At 42.0% G+C, this 11,303-nt stretch overlaps 1 protein-coding gene across 1 annotated transcript; it reads right to left on the reverse strand.

Annotated features, from left to right (window-relative positions):
* Window positions 1–684: 684 nt before the first annotated feature.
* Window positions 685–3,809, reverse strand: LOC107398137 (uncharacterized). The gene is made up of 5 exons (XM_064358034.1): window positions 3,768–3,809; window positions 3,411–3,705; window positions 2,656–3,330; window positions 2,202–2,565; window positions 685–877 (listed from the first exon to the last, which is right to left on the reverse strand). Exons 1-5 carry the CDS (start codon window positions 3,807–3,809, stop codon window positions 685–687), a joined length of 1,569 nt encoding a protein of 522 aa, XP_064214104.1.
* Between the last annotated feature and the right edge of the window lie 7,494 nt (window positions 3,810–11,303).

Here is an 11,303-nt window from a genome sequence, read left to right on the forward strand (position 1 = left end):
TAATTCATCACGACCTAACCGATGTGGATCCATCTTTTAACAGTAATAACGACCAGAACGGCCAACCCGAATATTTCTAACTCAACGACAAATTCCCACACAATTCAGAAAACGTGGCCCCACGTTGGGCGCCAAAATATGTTACCTAAGTAACACAAGTTGGTGCCAGCCGGCTCTGGGTGTTGGGCGTGGGTGATCACAAAGAACTATAAACCGAAGTTATTGGGCGCCACTAGTTGTATAACCCCAACTAGAGGAAAAAAAAAAAAGAAAGGAAAGAAAAAGGGGTTTCCCCGAAATTAAATTTTAATGGATTAAAATATTATATAACAAAGATTTAAAAAAATGTAGGAAATTAAAAATTATTAAAGAAATAAAAAAATACTATTCTATCTACGCTGGACAAGTAGACAGGAGAAAAGTGATTCTCTTATACCGATCACGTGCTCGGAATATTATTCTTTGTCGGCCGCAAACTCATAGATCTATGTTTTGTGACTGATATCGATAAGCGCAAAATTAATAACCGAATCTACCAACCGATATGTCCAGAGACGATTTACAACGAAATTATATATATTAAATTACAAAATGAGATCAGCAATATTACCTTTGATCGTGAGGCGATCAAACAAAAAAAAATTGGAAGAAAGAGAACACACGAGACAGCAAAAAGGCTCGAGGTTAGGGGGTTCCGGCGCGTCCGTAATTAACAAAGGCTTGCCTGACCGTCTTTTCGATGAGGGGCTCCCTCAGAGGTAGCTGTTGACCTCGCAGATGGCGGGTTTGGTGATAACGGCGAAGGACCACGTCCGGAACGAGAGATGATGGGATGTTAGGTCCCCTCGAAGGTTTTACTCCCCCCCCAATTTGAAGCCTTTAAATCGAAATACACACTGAACCAAGAAAACAAAGAAAAGGGCTCATCAGAATCAATTCGGTACCTTTGATGTTGGGCGGCTTCCTCGTGTTAGCAAAAGAATTTTGTCCTGCGAATCCGACTATTCGGCTACGGCGATGGTGCGAGCATTTACCACGAAAATCTTAGTGAAGCTGCACTCACAACGAATCACTCCATACGATACTTAAATTTTCACACTCGATGACCGCAAATCTCCACAATAATGTGAGATGATCTAAAATCTGATCACTCGAGATGACTCCCACAACGGAGCTAGGACAAAAGTGCTAGAACGATTTCCGTTCGGAGTTTTAAAGAACGAGACTCAGAAAAAAAGTGAAACGGAAACGAAAATTTAAAATTTACGCGCTAAACAGAAGATAAGAGGAAAACTAGGGAGTTTAGAAAGGTAACTAAGATTGACAATTACAGGTTAGATTCAAATTCAAAACAGATAAGAAAATGTAAACAATGACATGGGCAATTAAACTAAGGCCCCCATAGCCCACATGGGAACCCCTAGGGCAGGCAAAAGGAAATAAGGAGGCTATCCGGCCCTAACGGATAGCATTTCCGACGATTTTCCCAACTAAGTTATCAAGGTACCAACCTACGGTTTTAACCAGAAACATTTTCAGGACAGTGGGCACTAAAAGGCTGCGACATTCAAGTTTGCCCACAACTGAATGCGGGACGCACCGAGCCACATATAAGGAAAAAAAAAACATTTCTTTGTAAGGTTGACAAAAAAGCGGACATCACAGAAGGAACAGGAACATTGACGCTCCGACGTCAGCCGTTCACTCTGACGCCGTTAAGGGCATTAAAATTACACCCTGACCCGCCCTTCTAAGTCAGGGTGGATTTTCCAAACGTAACACCACAGTTCGAATTTTTTTAACAAATCTATTTACATAACATCATAATGATGAATTGTTGAAACGTAAAAACGATTAACCCTACCTATCCATCCTTTGTGTATTCCAGGAGTGACGTAGTGACGAGTTTTGTAATTAAAGTTCTGTAATTGGTAATTTGACATTTGTGTTTATGTTTGACATTGTTATTTACCAATTTAAATTTGTGACTAAATGGTACTAAATTGTATAGAGGAGTACTAGGGTACTAGACATTGTTCCAAAGTACTGAAACTAGTACTGAAGTACTGAAATGCACATCACTGCTCGAGAGTGCCTCGCAACATCGAGTGATTCGGCTACTCTCCATACTTGTATGTGAACATCGAGATACATATACATATACATATACATTTTTCACATCGAAGGTGAGCAACACGCACCACCTCTTCCTTCTCGTGTCTCCAGAGTTAGCCCATCTTGCCAGGGCCATAACTCTGTCTACCGCGTCAAGGGTAGATTTGCCTTCTTGGAAGCCAAACTGTTCTTCACTTAGGCCTCCTTTCTCTTCCAGCTCTTTTTTGAGCTTTATCAGTATTAACTGTTCATAGAGCTTCGCTACCACATTTAGGAGACAGATCGGCCTAAAATCCGATGGTCTGCCTCCTTCTTTTCCGGGTTTTTTGAGTAGAACCAATTTAGCTCGTTTCCACTCTTTCGGAAATTTCCCTTCACGTAGGAGTCCGTTATAGGCTTCCAACATGAGTACCTCTACTTGCTCGTGGACAATTGCTTTTACAATTTCCACTGGAATATTATCTGGTCTCGGTACTTTGCCCGTTTTTAGCTTTCGTACCGCTTGTTACATTTCATTGGAGGTGATGCCCTCTACCTCACACGTCTCTGTGAGATTCCATCTTTTTATCTGATGTTTTGGGAACAGCACATCGGCTATTCTCTGTCTAAATTGTGGGCTTAGAGTGATTTGCTCTGAACCCAGTCTTAGTTTCCTGGTGGCTATTTGGTAACCAAGCCCCCATTGGTCTCTTTCGATTTTATTTATCAGTTCCTCCCATTTAGCCTCTTTAGCTTTTCTAATGAGAGCCCGATAAATTTTCCTTTTCTGTTTATACAGCTCTGTTACCTCAATGACTTCTTCCAGTCTATTTCTGGCCCTCAGTCGCATCTGTCTTCGTTTGACAGAAATGCATTCTTTCCTTGCTCTCGCAATGTCATCGTTCCACCAGTAAACCCTTTGTTTACCTGTGTTTCTTGTTCGGCCTTTCCTCGGAAGGTGCATGTCGCATGCTTCCTTGATGGCCTCCACCATGCTGACGCAGTCTTTGTTTTGTTTTGCGATCATCTTTTCTATAAAGCTATGGCGAATCACCGAAGGGTTAAAGCCCTTGGTGTTCCATTCACAGCATCGCCCGGAGTTCTGACCGTTTCCGGTTCTTTCTCCGTCTAGTTTCAATTGAAACGTAATAAACTGGTGATCGCTGAGAGTTTCTTTTTCCTCAACGGTCCAATTTCTTACCCACCGTGCAGCATTTTCGGTGCTGAAGGTGATATCTATCCAGGATTGATAACGTCCTTTCAAAAAGGTTGGTTTCATCCCATCATTGTGAACAACGCAGTTTAGCGTTGCTAACCATTCAGACAACAGACTTCCCCTTTCGTCTTGTGTCTCTCCCCCCATTCGGGTGACTTCGCATTGAAGTCATTCGTCACAACACAGGGTTTCCTGCCATGGGACCCTATGCTGCCCACTAGGTTACGCAGAGCACGCTCTGCTATCACAGGTTCGACATTGGGAGAAATGTAACAACTGTATATGATACACTCTCCCGTGTCTATCCATACAAAGCCAAGCCCCTTACCCCAGGCATAGACCTTTATCTTCTTGTTCATGACGGCAATGGCAACATCATTGGCGGCATCGTCCGTCTACCATCCATTGCTGTGAACCCTCCCCACGTTAGGTTCACTCATCAGGATCACATCCCGACCTGTTCGTCTACAGAAGCTCGTAGCTGCGTTGTGGGCACCATGGCTTCTATTCAAGTTAATTTGGAGAAACCTGATCACGGTGGTTTCTCGTTCTCAGCGCGAGCCGCTTTCTTTCGAAGACTCTCACACACCAGCGTCTTTGCTCGGTGACCCCTTACGCCGCAAACCGGGCAGAACATCTCTTTTTCGCAGGCCTTCGCTGAATGACCTTCTTCTCCGCATCTGTGGCACAGTTTGGACCTGTCCACCCCTTGACATCGGGCTGCCATGTGTCCTGGCTCCCAACACCTATAACAGAAAACACTGTTAACTCGTTCAGTGATTTTGCATGTCACTAAACCAATCTTTATCTTGCCCTTACTCAAAATGGCTTTAGCAGTTTTTGCAGGTACTTTAATTGTAGCTACTGTAGTGAGACCGTGATTGATGATGGTTGATCGATGTTTAAATGATTTACAACTTATTTTAATTGATTTATTTAATTAATCTTGAATTTTACTTTTGTTTTCTTTTTTCGAAATGGTTTGGCTCGTCTAGTTAATTGATACGCTACATGATCATTTCACTTACCTACGTTGTGTTGTTTTGATGTACGAAGTCACTCTTATAATGATATCGTAATTTGATCTTAATTCTTATCAGAAAGGGTTCCGGATTTATCCGTAACGCAAGTCCGGATTCAAAGTAGTGTCAAAACGCATGGGAGAAGAAATTTAAACCACAAGTTTCCTCCAAAGTTATTTATTACAAGAATAATGAATATTCCGTTGGATGGATTACAATAATCAATGGTTATGAAAGTTTGATCAAATTTGGCCAATTGTTATTTGTTTTTGTATAGTAATGTCGTCAAAACATATCTCAGAGTCGTAACCACAATTCGTTTGAAATTCCAAGTAAATAGTTTCGAAGTTGCTGAGTGATACGAAAAAGTTTTATTGATATGATATGACGTTAATATTTAACATGAATTAATTTAATTCGATAATGTCCAAATAAATTAACCTACGTTTCAGATGATATTGTTCGAACTCATAGGATCTAGGCAATTGACAACGCGTTTCTAAATTACTTGTACCAAAGGCGGATTATAACATGCTCGCGGAATCTTTGATACGTGCATCGCATTGAATTTTGCGCCCTAGTGCCGAAATTCCGTCTCCGGTAAAAGTCAGGTGATCAACACCTAGAATGAATTTCGAATAAAACCCGGACATACAAGCTTTTACAAATCAATCTGAATAAATGTAGAAGTAATTTCTCTCTAAAGTTTTCCGTCCACGAGCTTTGACAAAGACTTGTGCAGAACTTTGCCATGTCGCGATATCAGTTTATTACAGATAATCACGGATGATTATGTCTGCTCGATCGTCCGTAGTAGCCTGCAAGTACGTGGAAGTACTTGCCGTTGGGACGGGAATTACAACGTCCATTCTAAGTACAACGGGCGGAAACTACGACCTGCCACCGCGTCTTAGACCTTGTTAAAGTTGGGGAAGAGCGTCCCCGGGGACTACGACTCTTCCCATGAAGATGGCCAACTCACGAGCCTGTAATTTCTGATCTGGACGCAAAAGAGAAACACTCTTTTGCTTTATCGCCTAACGCGTTGCGGAAGAGAAATCGTTCTACTCTAAACCTATCCTTAACTAGCAACAAATCCTTCTATTTCGTAATATTTTGGTGTATGCAACCTTAAATTATCTGTGTACAACAGTTTGAATAGCACCGTGGGTTTTGGATTTAGACTTTTGTTGTAGTTGAATATTTGTTTGATGCCGTTTCACTCAAATTTGTCGTAACAGATTTAGAAGTTAGAAGCAAAGAATATAAAGAACTTTTAATATTGTAATTTAAAGGTGGGATGGTTGAATTGAAAAATATGAAATTGTTTGTTGCGAGTTATTTTAAGTTGAAAATGATTTATTTAAAATTTATATAGCTGACGTAAGACGAAGCACAAGAATTTAAATAATTACTGGTCTTTTCGGCATTTCCGATGCTTAATAACTTGGTGGTTACGAGAGAATTTATGAAATGAATGATAATGATCACTATTTCGAAATGACTTAAATGATTTAATATTATAATATTAAATGAATAAAAAATTAATTAATCCTTTTGAGGGCCTACCTAGAAATTTTAATCCTCCTAACGCAGGGGGTTAGCTGCTTCCCAGGTGTTGTAGTTCGCAGCACTACCTAATCGAACGAACACTAAACTTGTCTCGTTTTTAACTTACTCACTAATCACTAACGCTATCACTTAATTCAAGAATTTAAATTAATTTAATTTAAAATTACGCTTAAATGCACTTAGTACAATTTAGACGCACTAAAAGGTAAACGAAGATGTTTTTTAAATTTATAAAAATTTAAAAGGGCAACACGACAATCGACTACCTCGAAAGACCGTCAAAAATCGAATCCCTCCTAAAGTCAAGGGCTCATCTTGCGTAAGCTACACTCACTCGCTTACCCCACTACCCTTGTTAAGTAGTTTCCACATATGCGAAATTTTGCAAATCTGACTCTTATGATGTCTTGGCATTTGATCAAACCTTGTTTAACTTTCTAAATATTATTATTAATTAACAGCTGGGGTGTTTTCCGATTAACAATTTCATTATAATTAAACATTAAATTTGGTAATCGTCGATCTGAACTGAATACAATACAAGAACGCTATGGAATTTCCCCAAATATCCTGAAAGAGAAATTAAACTCCAAAATTGGTTGTTGTCAGGTCTGAAGTTGTTTTTGGGAACACAATGAAATGAATTTTGTGTAACAACAAATTTTGTTTGTTTAAATAACACAGAAAATATAAGGAAGAACCCCGTGAGGAAACTGTAATTTTGGTCGTACTACCCGTTGTTAGATGTCGCCCCCAGTACTACACCGGTACTATTTTAACATTTCCGCGTTTTTCTCCAATTTCCTTAGGGATTTTCCTGTCTACTTTCCTCTTAGGATTATGTTAGTAACGGGCAGCAATCGTGTCATGCAATTTTTTTGCTTACAATAATTTAATTAAATAGAATGATTTATACATCCAGAATTTCGACGGCTGCCCCTTAAATATTAGGGTTAAATTTTACATCAAAATGTTCAGAAAAATTTCGCGTGTTTTTCTAAACTACTGGTTTCGTGATCTGATGTTGATTTAACAAAGAAAACGTTAATTTCGCTGCAATTTCTTATAAGGAATGCACATGTGTGCTTGTAATTTGATATTCTTTTAAAAAGCTCTGTTCTGTAACGAATTTGTCAACACCCCCTATTCAAGCGGCACTTGACCAACGTCGTTTTGGCTATACTAATCTAGTTAACAGACATGAATTTCAATCGACCAATTCGTTCTTGAAGTTTTGCAACAATTTGTTAACAATTACGCCGAATAAAATAAATTATTCAATTTTATTTGATGACTGGAGTACACTGCATAAAGACTCAACTTTTTGGTACGAAACGTTACGGGAATTTTTGAATAAGATGAAATTTTGATTCTTTCTCGAGTTGTTTACTGATCATCAACGTGCCTTAAATTGGCTCATAAATTCCTTTCTTTTTGAAACGTGACTAGTTAATTTCTAAACAAAATTTTGGATTTAATTTTAGGTTTATCAATAAATTTTGGCTATTTTAAACGAAAGTAAATTAATTATGCTTTTGTGAGAAAATCATTGGATTAGCTGGGCGACTGTGGTGCAGAGCCAGGCCGTCGCCAACCCCCATATCTTTGCATATCCACTTGTTAAAACACATGGCCTTTCGACCACCCAATTTGGCGATTTATAACGTTTTTAACAGTTCTTGGAAAGTTTCGTGGGAACGATAATTTTCTAAACATTTTAATGCTAACAAAGGAATAAATAAGTTAAATTAAAATTTGTTGCAACTTTTGAATTGAAGTTGAATTAATATTGTCAAAGAACTAAACGTTTAAACTGACTCCGAATATTTTGCGCTGGTTAATAAAATAAAATTTTAAATACCGCGATCATCACACTACCTTACTCCCTCCGTATGCTTTTCGCAGAGATGTCACCTCCAAATCTGTGTTTGTGATGGTTCCATCCATAGCTGCTACTATGCTACTGACTATTTCAGTCTCCACTGCCAGCGCATCTAGGCCCTTCACATGTAGGACTTTGTCCTCTTTCGTGCTATCATCCCGTAGCACGATCTTACGATTTGCCATCTTCTTTGCCAACTAGCAAAAGAAGTTTACCTTCTCTAGTCTTTCGGACTGCTCGTATCTCGCAGTCCGTTTCGGCCAAACTTTCGCGTACTTCTTTGAGTACAGCTTCATATGTTTCGGTTTTGCTGCCTTGCACAATTACAGCATCCGTTTTTCTCATCCCTTTTGGCGATACAGTTATGGCAGACTGGGCTTTCCCTTGGTCTCTCCAAATCATTTCCCTTGCAATAGGGACACACAGTGTAACCTCCACATTTTCCCCTCTAAAGATGTATTCCAACATCTTTCTGAGGTGTTCTTCTCGGCCTGTGAGGTCGCTTCCAATTGCGACTTTTTCAATTTGAAGTTCTTTGAGTACTTCTTTCAACTCTTCCAAGGCTTCGTAGGTCTCTTTAAGATACCCACTTGCCTTATTTTTCTCGTCACCGGCAACTACAAACATGTAGTTTTTCAGTGTCTCTTTTGGTCCTGCGACGTGTCCAACCACTACGCTTTTTACAATTGGAGTCACTTTGCTTTCTATAGGATCCTCCCCTTCCAGCACCGACTCTCTGTACTCAGGACATCGTTGATGCAACATTTTCAACAATGCCCCTTCTTCCTTTTTGTCTCTGCTCCTAATAATCGTTGGAGCAGCTTCTGGCATCATGGCAAGCGGATTTACTGCCTTAATCTTTACTTTTTCAAAGTAACTTTCTTTCCAGTAACGTTTCGAAAGGTCTTTAAAATCAACAAAGGATCTTTTATCTCCGATGTACAGCGGCTCTCTCAATTGTCCAGGCTAAGTCATCTCTGTTACTTGTGTCGACTTCCCCCACATTTCAATAGGAGTCTGAGTCTCTGCGTTTTTTGTTATTACTTCCGTTGTCTGGGTGGTTACCTGAATGCCCACCCCTTTGTTTTCTGGCGATTCTACGAGTACAATATCGTCATCGCTATCCTCCATTTGCATATGTCTCTGCCATTTAAAGATTTCTTCAAAGACATCATCTTGCATAGCTTGCATGTCTGCCATGGCATAACATACTGCTTTTGCGTCATTTTTGATCTCCCGTCGCGTGTTGGGAGTATCGTCAATTCTGTCTTGCAGTACCTTGACCTTTTTTGCCAGTCTGCTTGTCACTTGTGTAAAGGCCTGTAAAATATCAGTACAGGTTGTATTTCCTAGTACCAGGCTTTTCTGTTTTTTTATTCTAGTTTCAACTAGCTTTTTAACTTTATGTGCTTCCTCAGGAGTAGACACTCTTTTCCTTTTTGGAATTGCGCCTGTTGGTGTTTCCTTGTACGCTTCGATCCTTTCGTCTAGCTTGGGTGTTTGTCCTACTATCAAGCTAGTTTGCACTCTTCTTTGTGGAGATCGAGGCGTCATGCTTGATCTACCAAACGGGTTAATGTTCCCCAAACTCGAGTCCTCTCCTGGAGTTTTAGGATTCTCTGCCTCGTCCAGTTTGGCGGTTTGTTTCCCCGCCGCTACTTTCAGAGCATCTGTTTTCGACAGGTCTTTCCTCAGAGTACCTTCTCCAGCCAGTTTCCCAGCTTCTTTCTCCTGTTTTAAATATACCTTTTTCATGTGGATTCCACGAGTACGGGCGATAAGGTGGGGTCTATCCCAGGAGAGCGCCCGCTCCTAGGACAAGGCGTTTTCTATGTACTATGGGGACGCACCATCTCCCATAGTCGTTTCACCTGGTTTGACTGGGCACCTCCCAGCCATGGCTATTGCATCCAACAGCCACAACCCGCTTGGTCGGAAAACTGCAAAAGCCGCCAGCGAGTTAAGGATTTTTTATAGAGGTTTTCATCCTCGTAGGCCGGCCGGTTAAGGTAAGCCTCCCGAACCCAGCAGCCGAGACGTTCCCTACACCACGCCTTGTGTAGAGTCGTTGAATCGACCTCTGGGTTTGCGGTATTAGGAGGGGCTGGCGCTCAGCTCCCCCAGCTAAGATTTCATCCAAGGTCGCCACACCCTGTCACCGGGCTTTCCGGTGTTCTTTGATGGATTTTTTATAGAGGTTTACTCCTCGCGGAACAGAGTTCTCCTGTTCCCTCTTAAGGGTTTACGGTATCCGTTTTCCCTCCATACCTGCCAGGAGTATGATGGGCTACTCCCTTTCTGACTCCGTTCCGATTCTGCCTGGTCTGCATCGCAACGTGGTCTTCTTTTCGGCCCCTATCACCTATTAAAACAACCAGAAGTTTAAAGGTGTAGGGGGCCCTTCCCCGCCCCCTTCGGTGAGCCACAACCATGGTTTTCACCTGGCTCTCCTTATCCAGCTTACCAGAACTCACTCCCTGATGGGTCCTGGCGGCTTCTTGGTTGGCGAAGTTGGCCTCCGCGTCTGTACCCGTTGTGTCTCCATAGACACCACCCTGCTATACAGTGGGCATCTAATGGAGCCGGCGTTGTGCCCTTCTTTGTTGCAGCTCGTGCAGAACACCTTTGTTTCCTTGCACGACCTGGCCTCGTGTCCTTCGCCACCACACTTAAAGCAACTTCTTTTGCCTTTGGTGCACTGGCTGGCCCTGTGTGTGATTGCGCCGCACCTTGCGCAGCGATCAACTTCCACCACTGGTCTTACTCGACAGGTAAGAATTCCCACTCGGATCTTTCCCCTTTCGAGCATGGCGTCCACCAGACCTTTTTCTGCCCTCACTCTTGCGGTTTGGGGGCCATTTTTATAACTGGAGCGGAGTGATCCACCTTCACCGACTCTGTGTTCTTGTCAGGGAAAGCTGATCGAATCGCAGCAATCACCTCCTTGTCGCATGTGCTTGCGTCAATGTCTTTGACAATCACCAGTCTCTCTCCGGCTAATCGTGTGGTGACTGTCGCTCCAGTTTTACTGGTTAGCACCTCCTGGATTTTTGAGAGGTCTTTCCTGCCTTTCACAGACAGAAGGACATCTCCCCTTTTGGTCGCTGTGACCGCCTTCAGCTCTTCCCCAACGTCCTGATTTTTCAATGCTTCCTTTACTGTTTTGAGCAGCTCCGGAAGCTCTTGGTTCTTGTTGCTCACCAGTATTGTACTGGTGGCATCCGCCTTCCTCACCATACCTTTTCCAGGTAAGGCAATTGGCCTTGTAGCCGACCTTTTAACGGCTGTCCTTGTCGTAGCCACCTGGCTAGCTGGTTTCGGTGCAGGTGGTAAGCACAATGTCACCGTCACCTGCGTTCTGCCGAACACGATGTCCAATAGCTTCCTAAAGCACATCGGTTCTGCCTTGGTTGGAAGCATGACCTCAAGCCTTGTCCGCTTAAGGTCTTGGACCGCTTCTTTTAGCTCTTCAAGGGCGAAGTACCAAGTTTGCAAGGTCTCGCCCTTTTCCTCTGCC

Source organism: Tribolium castaneum, chromosome 7, assembly GCF_031307605.1.
Source record: "Tribolium castaneum strain GA2 chromosome 7, icTriCast1.1, whole genome shotgun sequence".
Taxonomy (NCBI): Eukaryota; Metazoa; Arthropoda; class Insecta; order Coleoptera; family Tenebrionidae; genus Tribolium; species Tribolium castaneum.

Bases quoted from the DNA above. Each gene is read 5' to 3' on its own strand.
- LOC107398137 (XM_064358034.1), bottom strand. From the start codon at position 3,809: ATGGTGCCCACAACGCAGCTACGAGCTTCTGTAGACGAACAG. The intron at 3,331-3,410 runs GTTAGCAACGCT...AATCCTGGATAG, and splicing joins GGAAGTCTGTTGTCTGAATG to ATATCACCTTCAGCACCGAA. The intron at 878-2,201 runs GTGCGTGTTGCT...TTCGATTTAAAG, and splicing joins GACACGAGAAGGAAGAGGTG to GCTTCAAATTGGGGGGGGAG.